Raw genomic sequence first — 21,376 nt, 5'->3', positions numbered from 1 at the left:
ATCCAGCTGAAGAATGATTACCAGTGTTCAACTGGAGCACTTCCCAGAGCGTGTTCACTGCACAGCCATGCAAGTCCAGGACAAGGAACAGCAACACTAGTGCGAGAGCAAGTGATGGCTACATAAGCTGTCACACTACCCAAAGGTTGTTCAAATTCTATCGTAATGACTATCCCTTTGTTCCACGGGAAAGCCAGTCATCAAGGTTATTTTGGTTGGGTTTTGTTTGGTTTGGGGTGTATGTGTAAAAAAGTACAAGATCTCAGAGTCAGGTTTTTTGTGCAATTCCAAACTGCTACATAAAAGGCAAGAACAACCTAAAATACTTCTGCTACCACACAATGAATTGATCACAAACACACCCCGTTCAGCTTCACAAATGAATCATTTCCCATAAAAAAACCCCCAGGTTTTACACATACAAGCATGCATGCATACAGTTATGGGCACAGCTAAGCTTTCCTTTACTTGAAAGCTACCAGAAAACACTAAATCAGAAACTGTAACAATAAAACACTTGCATCGCAAATGGAAAAACTCAAGTGTTTCACTGCAATGTATCTTGCCACTCAAGGTGCTATCCAACTACAATATAGAAGTATTACACTCCAAACCAGTATTTTCTGAAATCATTTGCAAGCATGTAATACCACAGATCCTACTTATCTGACCAGAAAGCAAAACAAATTCCCTCACAATTTTTCCCCCACCCCCCCAGGATGGGATAAAGCAACTGCTGTGTGATACAGCACTGTATGAGTTCATGAAGCTATCACAGAAATGCACACAAGACAAAACAAGTAAGCTGCTCATTCTGACTTATTCAGGCATATGCAATTTTAATTTGTAACTTAAAAATAAGACTTTTCCATTCCATTTTCAATCACATCATGGATTTTCAAAGATTCTTTGATAATTAACCAAACAAACTTCTACATATGTGAATACATTTCTCTGGAACACTACAAGCCTGCCACACTGCAGAATAGATTTCTGTGCGATTGCAGAAATTGAGAGACCTGAGAACTAGGGCAGTATCACCAGTAGTCTGACAAACAGAAATTAGTATTTTAAATGCTATCTCTTGCCAGATTTCTAAGCTGTAATCTATCATCAGTTTATAAAGCTGGCCAAGCAACTGTAGGAACATTAGTAGATAACTCTGTGTACAGGCAAGCAGCCATACGTGATGTGAACCTTTTCTTCCCACACTAAAATACCAATTCACACTCTATGTTCCTCTTTGGCCTGTCATGGTTTTAACAATTCACTGGGGAAATGCCTGTATATAGTAATGGACAATACCAAAATAATGTGCACAATGACAGTTAATATGCTCTACCCTTTACAGTTATTCCACATATTGTTAACATTTAACAACTGTAACTACACTCCCATCCACTTCTATTAGCAGATGAAACAGTTAACAGAAGATAAAGATTACAAATTAAGATCTTGATGTTTACGTACAAGAAATAAATCATCCCATTAGGATAAAAGACTGAATGTGTCATTTCTTCATAAAATGGTCTAACAGGCCTTCCAACATACACTGTGTCCAGCAGGAAGCCAAGGTCCACAAAACCCACTTACCAGGACAACCCATGAAATGGTAACTCTCTTCACTTGAAGAGAGACTTCCAGATACAAAACCCTCAAGTGATGTGAATCTAGAAAGTCAGTTTATCTAAAGACACTAAATGTTTTTAGCCAATGAGTATTTCTTGGAAAAGCAGATTTAGCCTCTTAAAAAGCTTAGGATATTAAGCACAGTCATTCCTTCCTTCTCCTCTACACTACCAAGGATGTCTTTATCAGAGGCAACAGTGACAACACATACAGGTGACATACTAACCAGCACTTCTTTTTGTTATCTGTACCTGTTTAATAATGCTGAGGTGCTGCTTTTCTGTTTCTGTTCGTTTTTTCAACTCATCTTTTAAGTTGTCCTTCTCTGAGCAAATTTCCAAAATCAGTTCCTGATGTTTTTTATTTTCTTTAATCAATCTGTTAAAAAAAAAAAAAAAAAAAGAATGAAAAGCAAAGTACATCAGTACGGGGGTTGGGGGGTTGGTTGGTTGGTTTTAATTTTGAGATATATGGGGTTTGCTCTTTGATCTGATAATATTATTGGGAGTTACAGCCAGAAACACTAATGAAATCTACAAAAGCCTTACAAAAGAATTCTCTTGTACATGTGAAACTTAATGCCTGACCAGTAAGCAGCATATTCCTTGTGAGAAAATTGTGAGAAAGTGTTTTGGGGTTGTTACGGTCCATGATGACATGAGTCATTTGGTACCTCTATGCAACTACAGAACTGTAAATGTTAATAATTTTAAAGAATTTGTAAGACAGTAACTTCAAGTCAAGATAGTTCCACCAGTCAAATATCTGAACACACACAGATGTTGTATTCATTTCATGGATTGCTCAGTGTAGCCCTTGAAGTTCACAACCTGGTAAGAAATGGAACCCTGATTTAAGTCCTGAGTGGGTACATAACTACAACAATGTCCACGCTCACAATCCTTAGTAAGTTAAATTTTTTAGCAATAGTTTGTTCTTTCACAGCTCAGCTGTTTGAAGCTGACATGTATTTAGTTCGACCTTCCAACACTGCAATAGAAGATAGTTATACATAAAACTCAGAAGTTACATTGTCGGTATTGCTGTATAAACAAGAGTCTCAAATGTATTTAGATGTTTGAAGATACAGTTAGATGGTGGATATTCTAGACCACTATTTGCATGAATTTGTGGGAGGCTTGCAATTACCTGAACAAGATATTTAAATATCCCTTTACACATACACTATCATTTTTAGTTCCCCTTCTTTGAAAAAAAAATACTCTAAAAAACCCTAGTTTCCTAAATTACGATGAATTAAAAAACATCAGTGAAAGAGTGCTTAGCACTTCTGATATGTTTTCTAATCTATTGAAGAATATTCTGGGATTACAAATGAAATTCCTAATTCACACAGTTGCTGCTCACCTAGATTAGATCTGATCACAGGAGATAACTGCGCTATTTTCAGAGCAATGTTACAAGAAATTCTGCTGATTATAAACTAAGGGACAAAAATCAACCCAACTCAGAATGCCCTTTGGACTAAACATAAAATGTTCCACAGCAGTTTTACACTCTTGAGGTCAAGAGTCAAAGGGGTGCAGCTGGGATAAAGAAAAAAAAAAAGAAAGAAAAGAAAGAGAGACACACAAAAGACATGTTGTATATGGTCTGGCTGAGCCCTGTAGCAGCCCTCAGAGTGCTGTCTTTGTATTCGTAGCTAGAAAGGAGGTGATAACACACCAGTGATGCTCATACAGCATCAAGGCTGTGTCTCCACCCCCACACCTTCACCCTAGTAAGCTGGGGGTGGGAAAGATCTTGGCAGGGGATATAGCCAGGACAGCTGACCCAAAGATACCAATGGGATATTCCATACCATATGATGTCTACTCAGATATAAAAGCTAAGAGAAAGTAGGAGGAAGGAGGGGCATTTGTTATTTACAATATTTGTCTTTCAGAGCAACTGCTACACATACTGAAGCCCTGCTTCCGGCAAAGTGGCTGAGTATCACCTGCTGATGGGAAGTAGAGAATACATCTTTAGTTTTCCTTCACTTCCATGCATATGACTTTTACTATAGCTTCATTAAACTGCCTTTATCTTGACCCACAAGTTAGGGTTTTTTCCATCTTATTTTCTCCCCCCCCCCCAATTCTGCTGAGGAGGGGAGTGACAGAACGACTTGGTGGGCACCTGGCATCCAGCCGAGGCCAAACCACTGCAGGTTTATATAAAAAACTTTCTGTACATATACATAATACAGACATGTATCTATGTAAACATTTGTCTCTAAGAAAGTAATCGATCCATAGCCAAAAACACTGACCTGCCTTTGAGTTTACTGTAAGTAAAACCCAAATAACTCATGAGCTTAGCATCTCCTGGAATTACAACCATCTACACACCCACCACTGCAGATTCCCACTCCTCCTCCTCCTCCTCCATAATTACTGAATGTCTAACTATGCATTCTCAAGCTTTCCTGCCATCAACTGGCTTTCCTCACATTTATCATTTCTGTCAGAGGTCAACTGGTGAGGTGCAAGAGAACACTTTATCTATTGGGTATCTCTCCCTTTGCCTGTTTTCATTCCCTTTGATGTCCTCCCATACCATGGTATTAGAGTGCCTTATATGAAGAGTAGGACACTAATTTCTACTTTGCAAGCAGGAATAAATTTGAATTTAGAGGCTACATTTTGTTAGCAAAAAACATTCCTAAAGGAGTAACAGAATACAAAATGCCAAGTGGTGAATCAAGAAATCAAGCAATGAACTGGCTTTTGATGAATATAAATATTCTTCACGTAGTAAACTGGCTGGTGGAACTATTAAGCCCAGTTTATTACAGCAAAGTCTATAAGCCACGCATTTCAAAAGCCCTCCTATAAAATGTGGTAAGACAGTAGTTTATATATGACATTTCCAGCTCGAAGAATAGCTCTCAACTAATTAGAAGCTTTACTGGATTATTACTGGAGACAATACTACTCAAAAAAGAAACAAACAATTTCAAACTCATAAATGAAACACACACTGCAGGAGTTAGTATAATGACAAAGATTCATTTCTGCAATGACATATATGGACTGAATGAACCTTGGACTATTTTTACATCACTGTTACTTTCACAGTATTTAAGTAATTCTAGACACTGGCAGGCTACTCAACTGAACAGTTGGCTATTCAGTTCCTGCTCAGTTCCACAAGAATTCAGAGACCTAAGCACACATTTTTATTTACAAGTACATACAAGTAAAAAAAAAATCCTCACTTAAGACAGCATAACTAAAAAAGCTTATTAACTGTCCTTATAACTCACAAGAGATTTTTTCCTACCAAAATGTTGTATGCATTTGTACACAACATCCACCCAAATTTGTTCAGTACACACCTCCAATCGTGATGAGCAAACTCAAATACTCACTTTTTTATAGTTTGTTCTTGCTCCAGGTACTTATCTTGCACACATTTTTCAAACACAGCCAAGGCATGTTCACCCTTTTGCACACCATTTGGGAACTTTCGTTCCTTTGAAAAATCTGTAGATAAGAGTTCTGACTCTATTTCCTTTAGCAAATCCTCCTGTGAGGAATTCTGATGTATTGTGGAAATAAGCTTCTTTGTACAGTCTGTGTCATAAGGGCTTTCTGAATAGATTTTATCACTTGGCTTTTTCACAAAGTCAGACTCCTCCCTTAGCTCTTGTAGTATTTCCATTAATGATTGTTCTGTCTGATTAGGTTTTGGATCTTTTCGTTCCAATTCTTCACTAGATAAATGTTCTGGTTTTGTGCAGCCTTCTATCTTTCTTTCAGAGCAGGTATTGGCACCGCAGTCTGCCCCTCCACGCTGCTGCTCCTCTCTTTCTGACAGGGTCCCATTGCTGCTTATGCCAAAAGCTGTTAAATCCTGGTCCAAGGGCAACAACCTCGATTCCCCTTCCAAGACATCAGCACCATCTCCAGTATAACTGATGCTTGAGCAGTCCTTCACTCCAGAAGCATTATCAGACTTCTCATTATCTGGGGACCTGGAAGAGGCATTGTCCAACCGATTGACTGGCTCCAGCGTGCTTTGCATTTCTGGTAAATATCCCTCCATCGTTTTCCTTTGGAAATCTAGAAGTAAAATCCACATTACACAACATATTATACACAAAATCAAAATGAAAACAGATTAAGATAAGGGAAGAAAGGCTACTGGAAAGTAAAATTCATAGGGGAAAAATATTTAGATACGTAAGTGTTATGCAGAGTTTGTTGACCTTCCAGTCTGACTTCTAAGTGAATGCTCCAACACAAGTTTTTCTGAAGAAGGTGAGAGATCAAGGATAGCAAACAGGAAGTAGTGGGACAATAAATGCCAAGACAGTAAAAAAGCAGAGCTTTTTAGAATTAATAATTCTATCACTTAAATGCACAAAAATTCCAAGTAATCAACTCTGAAAAACACTTCAGACTTAAAACAACAAAACCTAGAGCCTTACAGCTTTCATTTTCCTATATGTGGTTTAAAAGCAACAATATGACCATTCTGTAATAGGTCTTGACTTACTCCTTTTTACAACACAGGACAACTCCTTCATCCAACCAAAATATTCAACAACTTTACTGTCACATCCTCACTCACCACCCACACAGCAAAATGTATCTGTACCCAGTAACCTAAAGGAAGGGGCTGGGGGAGGATGGGGGTGAGATTCTCTTTTCCCATCTGCTTTCAAGCAGCCAAAATCCCCTGTTGGAAGAGCACAGATGGTCTGTGGCAGATCTGCTCTCTCAAAAAATACCTTGCAGAGCAAACATTTGAGGAGTTGAAAAGCTACATAGAAAGTATTCTAGTAGAAGGACACCATATTGAGATCCAAATAGCCAGAACACTTATGGAAGAGCCTGGGTATAATGCTGTATCTTCTTTTTCAGTAATCCCAGATGGTCAGGTGTCTGGAAAGACTGCTGGCATTTTTAGCAAGCACAAGAAGCTCTTACACCATTTCCGTTAGGAGAAATTCATTACAGCAGTCATAACTTTTAGATGCAACCCTAGCCTCCAATACAGGATAAATTAGACTATTTAAAAACAAGGCAAACTTTTCATTTATAAATTCCAACTCTGCTATTCCATCAATTATCTCAAGGGAAGCAGTAACCTTACCATCTTGCAACATCAAGCTTGTTTTCATACTTGCTTTCTCATTTGTTTAGCTTTCTCTTACACAGTCACACAAAGTCATTCAACTACATGGCCCAAGCTCTGCGCACTGACTCAGTCTGAAAGCAAACCCTTTGCGCCGCTTGGCTACACTCCTCCAGAGTCCTGCCTTATTAACCAACAGTTAGTACTGAGGCTCACATTGCTAAAACAGAGGAATACATGAATCCCATTGGGCCTGTGACTAATTGCTACCACTATCACCTTTCACTGTTAAGTATAAAAATATGATTAGAAGAAAGAGCCGCAGCCTCATCCCAGCTGTTTCTACCAGAAATTACCATCAAAGAAAAACCTGCTGCTAGTACCTGAAACCAACAGTTGGGCTACAATTGCCAGTTAATCAAAAGAGTAAAGCATAAAGAAAACTGCATAAGGCTGAAAGTATGAAAGGGAACATGCCATGACTGGATAACAGTCACAAATCATCAAATGACAATTACACATTTTTAAGTTACAAGCAAACCACTTTTACTTTTTTGTTCTGAAGCAAAAATCTCAACGCTGCAGCCCCTAAATGAGTTCAAATCAATAGGAACCAGAAAGCACATGGTAAGGAAAGCTACAAATGAGCACATAGATGGTGAATGAATGTAAGAATTTATAAGAGACTCACCATTTTACAAACAGTTCTTCTCTGATATTAATAGAAACTCTGATTCCCCTTTGCTTCAAAGGATTTATGCTTAGGTTAACAGTGGAGCCAACAAATCTGCACTTGGTTTGTGCAGCCAAAACAATTGCTCGTTTGGTTCCTATCTACTTTTTGAGAACTTATGCTACTATGAGAGTTCAAAATGTACTATTGCTATTCTAAAATAAAGCAAACAAAAGAAATAACCCTCACTGACTATCTCAAGCTGTAAGCAAAGAGAATGAACATAACAAGAAAAAGCATTCAGTTTGATAGCAGAACAACACACTAGTTCCTACTTAATCAAAAAGCTTTTAAAAACACTGTTATTTTGAGGATGGTGCGTTTAATACAGTCAACAGCCATAAGATAATTTGCAAATGATGCAGCTAAGAGGAAAGAAGAAATACACCTTCTACTGTCTGTTCCCTCTTGTCATAGGTAGCTTAAAATCCACACAGTAAGCTGTAGAAAGAGGCTGTATTAGTACAAAGCTGAGGTACATTTTTTTCTTCTCTACCAAGTGCTTGCTGACACTTTCTTTGGGATGATCAGAGCAGGGGTTTGGCTCATTTTAAACCTTTTCTGAAGTACCTCCTAAAGTGTTCCAAAACCCCCAAAATGTGCAGGTTTTTTATGTATTACTGCCTCAAAGCTGCTCATCATCGCCCAGCTGCTGTAGTTCACCACTCCCACAAGAAAAGAAGTAGTAAGGCCAGATACGTGAACTTCCATGTTGGTTACTAAACCCAAAATCTCCAGTCCAGTCAGCAAACTGGATAGAACTCCTCTTCATATGAAAGCAACAGGGGAAAAGTACAGCTCTGTTAAGACAGTACCTTGGGAAGGATACTAAGTTTTCATCTTACTGTGTTACTTCCTTTTGTAACTAGTACTGTGAAATAGTATTAGAGAGAAAAATTAATCTACGTGGAAGCAGAACTACAATTATTTGCATAATTCAATTAGTAGCAGAGCAATAAAATGCCACCAACTCCATATCCAGAATATCTTACACTTAATCATTACTAAAGTGTAGGTTTTGTATCAAATGCATAGGGAATTTGCATAGTGACTATACAAATCAATTAAAGCATGAACAGTAAATTATGATGATTCAGTGTTCCCTACAGACCTACCCTAATTTTCTATGGTACTTAGAATATAATTTACCACATTAAGTACCTATTCTTTCCAACTCCAATACACTGGATTTTAGATCCATCTGCCCAATCTATCTGAATCTGTTCATGACCTATGCAGATATTTTATTTCCCCTATTGCCACTGGATAGTACTAGTTTTCATGTTCTAATTACTTTTAAACAGAGATAAAACTTTACAATTCATCATAGGATCACAATTTATTTTCACACCAGAAATATCCAAAGAAATCATGTGGAGCAATCGTCAATGCAAGTTCACCTTGATATTCAAATGTCTCCTGAACAACCAAAGTTTGTTGTGCCTACCTCAGGCAACTGAATATAGCAGATACCTCCTTTGTAGGGCCAGAGACAAAACCCAGTAGTAACGACACTGAAGAAAAGGCTCCTGCTTTGTAAGCAAATGTTTTGTGTGAAAGCAGCTTAAAACAAACAACATTGTCAGCCAAGTAGTAGCCAGCTGAAATGAAACATGCTACTACTTGTTTCACATCAAAAACAAATACAGCAGCCCCAGAAAATATTTGGACACCAGATACATAGTTGATAGCAGCTCCATCTCTTTCCAGGTTTACTATCCATCTTTATTATCCTACCCATCCTTACAAGTCACTCTTCCAAAAATCAGGGAAGTACTAAGGTTATGGTGTCACACTGTCACTGCATTAAGAAAACAAAATAGTGTCTTTTATGATATCTTCAGCAGTGTCAAAAACAATCAAAAAAGGCAAATCCTGACTCAAGCAGATGAATCAGGTTTTATGTAATGACAGGTTGCTTATGCATCAGAAAACATACAGTATGTTGAGTCACAGCAGAGTGCCAGGTGAGCACTTCTTGTACTGTTTTGCTAAGCTTCTACCTTCAACCATTTGCTCTGCTCCTTCCTCAGGGTTATTCATCATCTAAACTGGATGGCCAGTATCTTCCTCAGTCATGGTTGTCTTGTCTCCTCTGCTGCCTACGCCACAGGAGAATGTAAGCACTACTAAGTCAATTTAAAAGGCCCAGAGTAGGAACTTCTCAAATTAGCATTTTGAGATTAGCCCAGACCAAGCTTGCCTGCCCACATACCATGAATAACCATCCATCCTGTGAAACTGCCACACATCTAGTGTAGCACATGAAAGCTTTCTGTCACTGGCTTACAACATTTTCTGCTGCTGTGACAGGACCCTTAGCACTCACACAACTAGTTTGACAAATCCTCCTCCTCTCGTTTTACAGCTCACAATTAGTTTGACACTCTTAACACACCTTCCCTGTGTTCCTGCCCCTATTCTAAAGCTAAGGAGACAGCTGCCTGCATTTCCCCACAATGCAGTAATACACAGCAAAGCAAGTGGAAACCCATCAATTCAAAACCTGGTGATGTGAGTGGCAGAGAATGAGGAACATGAACAGAGCTCAGTCCAGCTTCCTTGACAGCAATAATGGGCCCATGGGCCCCACTTGCACAAGCAAACAAAACGCCTCTCTGCATTATATACATGAGAACATAGGCAAGTTGTACCCTTCAAAACCAAAACTTTGCCTTCCTTTCTTTTTTTTCTTGTTATCAGACACATTTTTTCCTCATCATAGATGTGTTCTTTGAAGAAACAAAGAACATACATACTTTCCCTCATTACCTTGTGGTATTCACAAAAATTAGGTTTAAATCCACATCAGTGCATATGATGTTCATTTTAAGTATTACATTAGTACTTGGAGAAGTAGCTAAGCTGCAGCCACAGGACACACAACATTAAAGGCTAGTACTGGCAAGGGTTGCAACCATTTCTCATACTACTGTAACTGAGATGTGCTCATCTGCTAAATTGCTGATAGCGCAACTGACTGAAATCAAAAGCTGGGCGCAGAGAGCCTGCCAATACAACGAGCAGACAGCACACCAACTTCACAGGGCACAAACGACTCCCAGGTATGTAAGGGAAAGCAAGGACTCAGGAAACAGTACTTTATTTTTAATTCACTTTGTTACACAATAGAAACATCCCCTATTAACTGCTAATAAAATGATAAAAGTAAGAACCAATGTGACAATCACTCATTTAAGCTCTTCAGTGAAGTATATTCAATGTAAGTATTGATTATCTAGGGGGAATATCAAAAACCTTGATATATGGTCCTGTAACATGCCAAAAAGACAAAAAACTTATTTCTTCTAGCTACCTTCAGTAGCAGTCATCCTGTTTGTTCAGCCCTGACCTCAGGAGCTATTCATAGATACGAAGTTACAAACATATAGAAAACCTTCCAGAATCACAGCACACAAAGGTAAAATTTGTAGATGAATAAAATTTACATGCTACTGGAATTTATTTGGGTATTTCCATCTACATTCTATCTTCCACAAATAATCTATCTCAAAGCCTAACATTACTTTTAAATTAAGTCAAATAATGTTTACTACTTAGCTATTTTAACAGTATAGACCTGCTCTGCAAACTACCAGTATGTAAGACAAAGGTCTTAACTTGTTCTACCAAACCAATCTGCTAAGTGGACAAGTCAAGGAACTTTTGGTATGCAAGATTTGATCTCAGTCTTGTAAGCTGAGCATGTACTATGCCACATCATGTTAGCTGGATTTCTGGAATAAAAAGCTCTAATAATGGTACTGTGTCATTGCTATGAAAATTGTCGTGACTATGTACTTGTTTATAGTTTCATTTTTACAGTGAAGTGAAAACAGAATTTCCAAAAGTGCCATTGATGGCATGTCTGATCACTAATTTGACTGTTTATTAATCCAAGATTTATAAAGCTATATAACTGTGTAAGAAAGTATGTGACCAGACATTAATATTTAGTTCCTGGACTAAAACCATAGTAATTACCTGCAGAAATAAGGAAACCATTTACCAGCTAGGAGACACATGCCACTAATTTTAAAAGCTCCTCCAATTCAAATTCTGATTTTAATACAACTATATTCTCATAAATAAGGTTATGAGAATTAATTTTCAGATGTGATAATAAAGTAAGTTTAATTATTCTTGTTTTATCATCACTCTTCCAAGTATACTGTTAAACATGACATGAAACACACAGGTGTCTGAACAGAAGCCAGCAATGGACAGCTTCCTACAGGTATAATCCAGAAACACAATTACAAATAAAAAAGCAATACCTACACTGAACCACCATACTAGCTCCTTATTCACTTTCACCGGAAGAATGCTTTGTCTGAAAATTTAAGAACTCTGTTCTTCTGTATTAGCAGACAGCTAGGACCTATCATTTTAACATCAAAATTTCAGCCCTTTCTCCCTCCCTCTTCTTTTCTTCCCACTTTTTGTGCCCATTGAAAGAAAATGCTGCAATAAAGGTGGAAGATGGGGGGGGGGGGGGGGGGGGGGCGGGGGGAAGGAGTGTCAAAAGTTATTCCTTTTTATTCCTTTCCACACATGCTTTAACAGTAAATTTTCACTTCAGAGTCCATTCACCGGCAAAGAAAAAAGCACCTCTTAACAGTCAGCCCTCCTCTCTCCTCTGCTGAAAAGTATATACATACAAACACTCTCACTTTTTACAAAAGCTGTTGACACCCTCAACCCTTGGCTGTCCATCAGGTTATCCACTATACCAGTTGAAAATCTTCCCCTGTATTCCAGTACTGCTAATTCCCAGCCACTAGAAGCTAATTCATGATGAAAGCAATTCCCTGTACACTACCTACTGTCTGCACAGATCTAATTAGGAACACAACCCCTCCCAGCTACAGCCTGCTAGTCTGTTATTACAGGCACGCACTGAAAATCTGGTACATTTTAATTCAATATTACGCCATTTCAAACTGCCTGTCTTTTCAATCTTCTTACGGAGCACAAACATGATTCTTTTAAATCCCTGACTACAAAGGACTTTCCTAAGCAGATACGCTAGCATTTGATTTCATAAAATAGATAGCCTGGCCCAAGCTATCATCACTGATGTTGTAAATGGTCAAGGAGGAGAAAATATTTTTTGAAACTGGCTGAAACAAAGATAACATCTGAAGAAGCATATTAAATGACAACTATAGGAAGCATTTACTGAGGTGTGGCTGTCTAGAAGACTCGACCAACAACAAGGGGAAAAAATTAGAATGTGTGCACCTTGTCACCTAGAAACTTATCACAGTGGGGCTCCTCTACAATAAACAGATTAAAGAATGACAGAAGTGCATGCCTGGCATGGTTCTGTAAGCAAACAGACCGACTGTCAAGGTCCTGAGAAACAAAAATCACAGCTGTAACAGAAAAAATATATTTAAGCTACAAAGCTTAAACATACTGTGGGAAAAGGGGCAAAAAAGTGAAGGAGGGACTAATGTAATCCGTCAAAGGTGTGTGCATACACAAAAAACTTGTTCAAACCAGCGTGGATTTCGAAATAAAGTGAAGAGCATTGAGACAAGAAGTTAATACAGTAAATGCAGTTCACTGGACACCAGACACATTCAACCACGCATTACATAATACAATGGCCAGTAGCAGTCAATTATGTCAGCTTTTAGCCAGAAAGGGTTTTGCATCATCTTTTGGTAGATGTTTTTTGTTCCTAGCTGTGCTCCTCTTAGCACCTTGTAGCAGAACCACTGATGAAGAGGGAACTATCTATTCTCCAAACAAGTATACGTCCAATCCACAAAATAGCAAACCACATAGTTCTCACATCAGCTAAGATCACGTATGCTCTTCACCTCTGGATATGTAAAAAGCATTCAGATAGGTTTTATCAGATATTTAAACAAGCTCATTTTTAAATAGAAGTACAACGTAAATTTACAAAGCTATCCTCTTTCCCCTTCCATTTCGTATCTGTCACAGCAGAGTACTCAAATGTTCTTTAAGTAATAGACTAAAGTCTCAAAATGACCAGAAGCTGCAATACAGATATGATGCATTTCAGAGAGTAGGTGGAGGACAAAGAAATGAGTGATGAAGTGCTCCATGGCTCATGGGCAGATGACCCCAACAGTCAGCAGGGTCCTAAGTACCAAGCAGCTAAGTGACAGAAAAATCTGGTGACACCAACACAAGCAGCTCGAGTTAGGAGAAGTCCCTACCACTCTTATATGGATGTCACTTCAGCACTCATGTAGTTGTGTTGCTACTGCAGTTTGTGCTGTAGATTTGCTAGGGAAACACTGTATACCTCTAAACAAAGTCCACCTGTGATTACAGGAAAAAGCCTACATAGAAACCAAGGCCCTTCAAATCGCTTCAGTGCAATTCTCTTTACATTGTAATTTAAGATCCTTATTTCCTGGTTCTTTCTCAAACTGCAGTGGATAAATAACTCACACAATTGCTGCTGTTAATCTTTATTTTGCTTTTCAAGATGGCACCTTCTCAAGATAAGCTCCACTGGAAAGTCACGATAAAAATCTAAGCGAACACCCTTAAGCAGTAGTCTCTTCAAATGTTCTGAAACACTCACTAAGCTGCCATATCTGTTCTAGTTTCTGAACTATGCAATTCAGGTTTAGTGCGCAGCTTGCCCTGTCAGTTACCGGGAGAAGAGATAATGCCTGTCCTACGGACAGCTTCTTATGAAGATAGCTAGAAAAGGGGTTTGCTCTTAACACCCTCAGCCTGCCCAGTGAAAGCAAATCACTCCCTTTTTCCCCTAGCATTAGACCAGAAGCCTTGGGCAGCACTACAAAACTCACGCAACCAGCTGTCTATCCCAGGTGCTGGGTTACTTTTCTTGGTACAAGATTTCAACTTATTTTACAAATATCTTTGCTCCTCTGTGGCCTCCTCTCCAACTCAACCAAAAAATGCTCATTTGATCTACGAGTTTACACAAACTTCCATTGCTAGCAGATCCCAGTGTTGTGGGAGCAAGCAAGGAAAAAGCAGCTTCATTCTGATACAGGAGATGCCAGATGCAGCAGACATTTATGAATCACTCCAGTTTTGGCAAAGCTGAATTTAGGAAAGCAGATGTACAGCTTGCCTACATATTTAGAAAGTTGTGGGGTTTATCTCTGCATAACCCAGGTGCTAGATGAACAGAAAATTCTGTAACCCACTTAAACCACTTAAAAATGTAATGCTTTTGTCATGACTGCCCTCTTCGTTCACCCCCAATTCTCTGGACAGCAGTGAGCACTGAACCACCTGAAACGGTAGCCGGTCTAAACACATACCAGAAACCCTCCTCTACTTTCATGACTCTAGCTTTCTAACAGCTCTTTAAAAAATCAAGAGGTGTTCTGAAGACAGAAATACTATCAACTTAGTTGTGCAACCTGTCAAAGCTGATCCAGTAATAAAAATAACAATTAAAAACCAGAGATACACATGCAAAAAGGCTACTAAAAAATTTCCAAACAGCTAAATCTAGAATTGTAGGGGGTCTGGCAGACAGACTTTTTTAAAAAAATGAAAAGCATTATCCTCATGGAATTACAGCTGCCAAAGAAAACGCCGATTTTTTTTTTTTTGTATCACCCAATAGTAAATTAAAATGCAGTCACATGAATTTTCCAAGAGGAAATTTTACAGCTATTTTGAAGATTCACACTTACACCTCCAGTCACATTGTAACATACTTTTCCATCACTCCAGCCCTCCAACTACCAATTAAAGCTCTCAGCAACACTCCCAGACAAAGCTACTGACTTAACACTGCTCTCCTGAGGTCAAGTACAAATGAAATTTCCACTACATGTCTTACACTGTTCCACGTCTTGACCTGTAAAAGCACCAAGCACTTCAAGTTCCCCTTTTTCAGCAAACAGACAACTTGGAGATGAGATAAAACTTCAGCTCTTTTTTTTAGGATGGAATCTAACATTTTTTTTGCATGCAACTGGGGACTGACTTTTAACACAGTAATACTGAGCAGTACCTTCCAAGAGGTCTTTTTTTCTGACATGATTTGCAAAAATTCATATAAAGAAACATCAGCAATGTCCTAAATCTATCCTGAGATAGCAGGTTCACACTCAACCCCTGGAAATCGTGATTCAACAAAAAACATGACTTTAAAAAGCAGCAGCATGAAATATGTTATCAATATGTACTCCACTATTTAAACAACTTTGCCTCCTATTCACTCACGTTAAGTACATGTGGTACCAAATTCCAATCCACAGACCAATTTTTACAAGCGGTTCATTACACTCAAGCAAAATCACAACTCAGAAGCACCTCCCCATGTAAGCAACTACTAATGCTCATGAAGCAAAGACAAATATATAATTTTAACAAAACCACGTTTATCATTTATGCTTCAATAATGTGTTGGCTCTTGCCCCAATGACTAGTCATTGCAGCATAGACTAAAGGCTCTGCTAAAGAGATTTTATTTTTAATATTGCCTAATATTTCAACTCATGTATCAATGAAACACAGTGATATACGATGTAAGTTTCAACAGTCAAGAATTTTTCTCGATGAAACTCTGATGTCCATCAGAAGACCTCAACAAAAGCAAAACCAGCACATCAACACCATTTGAACAGTCCACTTGGAGAGCAATCCACTTCCCTCTTGCAGGTTTCTGGGTAACACAAAACCAGAGTACAAGTGATTATCCAGCCTCAGTTGCAAATTCAATTGTTAACATGAGATGCAATATACCCCAGTGTAACACTGAAGATGACTTTAAGTCAAAGAGTTAATAAGGATTTATTGGCTGAAGAACACCGAAGAGAATGATAATGATTTTTGTAGGTTTACTGACATGTCCCACACATGTGAAGCAACCAAGGTAACACTTAAAAGAAGTTACATGCAAAAAAGCTTCACAAATGCCATAGCATTTATTAGGAAAATGGTAATTTGTCTGAACAGTTTGTTCCACAAAGGACTATTCCTCTCCTTTAAATATCATGCTACAAAACATTCTATTAACAAGAATCTTAAATGAATCACAACAGAATAATAAGTACTTTCTATTATCTTTAAACATATTACTCTAAGACTGAGACATTAAAGCAATCATTAACAACAAGAAAACTGTTGGAATCACAGGAACTGCATCTTCATTTCAATTCAGATATAATTTCCAGCCTATTACACTCAGGTAAGAGATGAAGCTGTAGGCCAGCTTACATGCCATCATATGTACAATGACACTCCAACAAGAATGCTAAAGAAATAATTTATTTTTATGGTTTTCTTCTCATAGTCGTGCTGTCCATTGTAAAACACAAGTTGCATCTCCAAGAGCTTTTCACATCTTTATTAGACAATAATTACTATTTCAGCAAACTAAAATGCTTTTTCAAGTCAGTGCCAACCTGTCATTGCACCAGAACCCTTGCTAAAAATTCCACTTGACAGCAAGACTAAAAATAAAATGGAAGAGAAATTGTACAGTATGTGTTAGCAGTTAGCTGTAGTGTAATCCTAATAATACTTTCACCTTAACTAATCTGAACAGACTGAACACACCCTTCTGCTTTACTTGCTGGGTAAGGTTTTTTGTTTCTCTTTCTGAAGCAAAATATCCTCAACTACTGTCTGCTGCTCATCACATTGACTAGCAAAAACTTCCCTGTTGTTTCCAATTAACACAATTTATCTGCATTTTGAATGGCATCTTTCATAAAAAATCCATCACAAACTGCTTTCCCAGTCTAAACGTTACACCACCAGGTAACACTGCAAGAGAGATAAGTTTAAAATAGAATTATCTTTAGGAGCTGAGTTTAATTTTATAAAGATATGAGGATTCAGCTAAAGAAGTTCTGTTCTACACGACAAGATACAAAAAGCAGCTCTGCCATACACCAGCTGTATAGAGGGGCAAATCAAAGGTTTCAGCTAAATCGAAAGGGACTGGGACAGAAAGGTCCCAAAACCAGGTACTTAATCTAGCACAAGATACATAAACACGAATCTAGAAGGACTGTTTGAAATGCATTTGGTTACATCTCCACACGTAAAGGTAATCAGAGCAGCAAGCCACCCACGTTTAGAAGTGATGGAACACAATAAAAAAGAGATTTAACTGGATTGAAAAGCATCACAACACCTAAGAAAAAGTAACAGAAAGAACAGTTTAAGAAGAGATTAAGTCGATCACCATTGCCTGTATTCCATACAAAACGGAGGAGTGGCCACAAGGTCTCATACACTGATGGGCTTCCTGTATTTAGAGATCAATATATATAGGAAACAAACACACCTGAGTCCCACCTACACTAGCTCTCCCAATATTAATTCACTTTTGCCCAAGACTGAATGCTCTAAATGACAGAGAAGATTATTGGGACGTCAGCTAATATTGCTGAGAAGGAAGATACAACATAATGCGGTACCACCTACAAGAGAAAAGCTAGAGGACTGCAACACAGACAGGACAACTGTGACTCCGAGTACAAGTGGCAAACTGGCTGTGTACTGGGACACCAAGTCCTCAAGCCCAGGCATAGCTTGACACAGTTCCCTGATTCAGCTCACACAAAGACTTGCTTTGATGCACATGCTTGAAGGGAGGGGCATAGAACAGTGAATATACACAGTGGATACTCTCAGGATTTCCTTGCTTTTATCAGTTTAATATTTAATCTCAACTATTTTTCTCTTTTTTAATCTGACTTTATATAAACACAGATTGCATAGTCCCATAGCAGTGACAAGGTGCAAAGCTCAGCATTTCTATCAATTCTTTTAATGCGAGTACTTCAGAAGACAAGGTTTACTCAAACTTTATCTGTGCTTTTGTCACAAGCTAAATAGTTGAGCAATGTTGTATGAATTCCTTCAAGGCATCACTAGGTTTTCTACAAATGTCATGCAAGTGGTTAATAATATGGTCGTCTTAACTCCACATAGGGAGTCAAGTAACAGCACAAGTCCAAAAACGAAGTTCATCAGTTAAGGTTTAACAAGCAGGACTGGGTTTGTTCCCATCACAACACAAGTCATGGGATATGCCTTGAAAGTGTTATTTTTTTTGTCATACTAGTCCCAAGGTCGGAAGCTCATGTCTTGGGAAAACAATACACTAACAACAGCACCCTTTTACCATGAACTTCAAATGAGACTTGGATACTTAGGAGTTTACGCACAGACTTGTAATCTTCTGTTAGTAGTTAGTAGAGTAAGAGAACAATCCTTACTCTTTTAAGAAAACCAGTCTCTCCTTCAGCCGCTGATGCAATGCCAGCAACAGCACTTTACAATCCTTCCAGGATTTCAGCATCATGCCTCAAACTCTGCCTAGAACAAGGCTAGTACTAGCCTGTTAGTCACTACCATTACCCTGTCTGCTTTCATGTTCTGACACTGATAACATCTCCTATGCAAAGAAGAACGTTTTAAGGCAGAGGAAGAAGTCAAATTTCTGATTGAGTTCACAAGCTGAACAAAGCATACATTCTGTGACAGGTCTTCCCCACCTAACCCAAGTCATAACACTGGTTCACACTATAAAAGCTAGAGCAGTAGCAGACCTTCTTGCAAAACTATAGTGTCAAGGTATTGGTAAGATACGGGTCTTAGCATATTTGGCACTGAAGATGCCAGCGTATTTGCTATCAACAGCTGTTTTCAAATATTGTTTCCAGAACATGCAACAGGGTTGTAGAAGTCCACCCATGGCATTACTGTCTGCATGACTACCACCTACTGAAAAACACCATTTGTGAGGGTGGTAAGGCTCTACTGTTTTCAAACCTGATTTTCCTACAGTTTCTCCAGTATCCCTGGAAAGAAACAAGCAAAAAACTTCAACCTTTTAAGGATGTGAATGAGCCCACTTAAGCTCTACAGAAGACTGACTTCTGCTAATTAGTAAAGAGGCAGTATTACATACATCAAAAAAAAGAGAAAAATCAGCATTCCATGTATTTCTTGAAATTAGGATTGTGATTTTCTCCTCTCTTCTGATACTGATTTGTTTCTGATGAGATTTTTTTCTCCCACCCTCTATTTGAGGCAGCAGGGTCTTGGTCTATGACTTGAAGATAAGAATTACCCATAAAGCTTTCCAATATTGTTTTTGGCAACAGGAAAATAAGGTCAGAACAAGCCAACTCAGAATTAAGTACAGGATATTGCCTACTGGAACTCACATGTTAACAGAAGTTGCAGGCTACTGATTTAACATATTTCTCCTGCCTAATAACACTACTAAATCCAGAAAAGCACCTGCTTTTTTTCCATACTGTTTAAGAAGACAGCTTCAGGAAATTCAGCATTAGCCTTGGGTAGTAATAAGCAACACAGCTGCTAATTAGGAACAAAGAAACCACTCTCTGTATTTGGTTCTTCAGTCCTTCTCCCAACACTTCAAAATAATGAACCTCACAACACCAACAAACATCTGTCAACAATCCTAAACCAAGTCTTATAAAACAACAGAAAATACAGTTTTAAAGCCAAGTCAAGAACGGATGACTGAAGAATTTCAGAAAAAGAAGAGGACTCAGAGGCAACACAGGAAAAGTTTACTTTTTTTTTCTCTGTAAAACAGATTAACATTTCAAACTGAGACTCTTGAAACATCTTCAGACTTTCAGTTTCTCACACTTCTACAGCTTAACCATCTCCTCCTCAAGTCAATGGCAATATAAGCATTCATAGCAGCAAGTGATTACATTTCCTTGTCAACACGAAAATACAGCCATGGCTCATACTGCTTCAAAAATCTTACACAACAAAACACACTGGGACACTGGTCACATGGGGGTTTTAGTGTATTCTGCTTGCAACGTTTTAACTTCTGAAAAGCAGTTTTAGAATAAGATAAAGTAATCCAACAATAAAGCCAGACTACCCTACTTCTCATCTTACACACAGATTTCAATTCTGCAAGAGATCCTCTCCTGGTCTGCACAGTCTCCCTAGAAGTACACACATACCAGACTCACCTGTGCAGACGATTTTCCAGGACAAGAACCAAAATCTGCAAGCCTACATCATAATCATCTCCCTGAAGCTGCAGTAAAGCTTCCTCCTTTCCAACCTAGGAGGGCAAGCAGCTTTTGCAAATACCATCTGCAAAAACAAGGACACGTACCCTACAACAACAGTGCGGACAGCTCTAAAAAATAACCCTCGTACTGGTCTAACAGTAGCTGGGTTTTCTTATCTAATTATTTAACCATATAGTGAAATCAACACACAACCAATGAAACTGGAACATCTAATTAATAACGTGGAGAAGAAAGCTGTCAAGAAACAAAGAGACTACGAGCCAGGGCAGGAGCTAGAGCTACCTGCTCGGGAGGTCCCGACTCAGAAGGCACTGCTAAGGGAGGACTTTGCCCCCCACCCCGGGACCTGATGTCACCTCGCCCCTCTCCTCCCTGCAGACCCCAAGCCTCACCCACAGACCCGCCGCGATCGCCAGCCCGGTGCCCCCCCCCCCGCACACGCACAGCCCCTCGCAGCGCCCACCTCGCCGGCAGGGCACCGGAGGCAATTGCCCCCGCCCCCGCGGCCCCTGGGCGGCCACGGCCCCCCCCCGGGGTTTACCGGCCGCTGCCCCCGACACGCCGCGGGGGGCGGCCGAAGCGGCTTACCCGGCACCGGCACCGCCACCCCCTCCCGAGCCCGCCGGGCAGCGCCCAGCCGTCCCGCCCGGCCCCCGCGGCCGCGGGTGCCCCCGCGCCGCCCCCCTCAGGGAACCCGGCAGCGCCCGCGGGGTCGAGGGTCGCCGGGCGGCAGCGAGCAGCCGCGCACCTCCCGCCCTCCGGCGCGCCCCCCTCACCCGCTCGCTACGAGGCCGGCAGTGATGGCGGCAGCTGCCCCATGGCGGCGGTACGCCCCGCCGGCCGCGGCCGTCCCAGCGAGCTGACACATCAACAAAGATGGCGGCGGCAGGCGGCG

At 39.6% G+C, this 21,376-nt stretch overlaps 1 protein-coding gene across 4 annotated transcripts in view; it reads right to left on the bottom strand.

Moving 5' to 3' along the window:
• The window catches only part of CCDC186 (coiled-coil domain containing 186), a 39,193-nt gene extending 17,817 nt beyond the window's left edge, over positions 1-21,376 (bottom strand). For 2 of the 4 annotated variants that reach the window (XM_040605802.1, XM_040605806.1), the window contains exons 1-3: positions 21,258-21,376; positions 5,006-5,699; positions 1,881-2,007 (exon numbers count right to left, since the gene is read on the bottom strand). In XM_040605802.1, coding sequence (XP_040461736.1) covers positions 1,881-2,007; positions 5,006-5,682 — 804 coding nt within the window. In that variant the 5' untranslated portion in view covers positions 5,683-5,699; positions 21,258-21,376. Of the gene's footprint in view, positions 1-1,880; positions 2,008-5,005; positions 5,700-20,415; positions 20,543-21,257 lie in introns of all 4 variants that reach the window. The other 2 variants (XM_040605804.1, XM_040605805.1) reach the window with 2 other exon arrangements.

The sequence above is a fragment of the Falco naumanni genome, chromosome 9 (genome assembly GCF_017639655.2).
Source record: "Falco naumanni isolate bFalNau1 chromosome 9, bFalNau1.pat, whole genome shotgun sequence".
NCBI classification, from domain to species: Eukaryota; Metazoa; Chordata; class Aves; order Falconiformes; family Falconidae; genus Falco; species Falco naumanni.
This window is presented reverse-complemented; position numbering and strand designations above follow the sequence as displayed.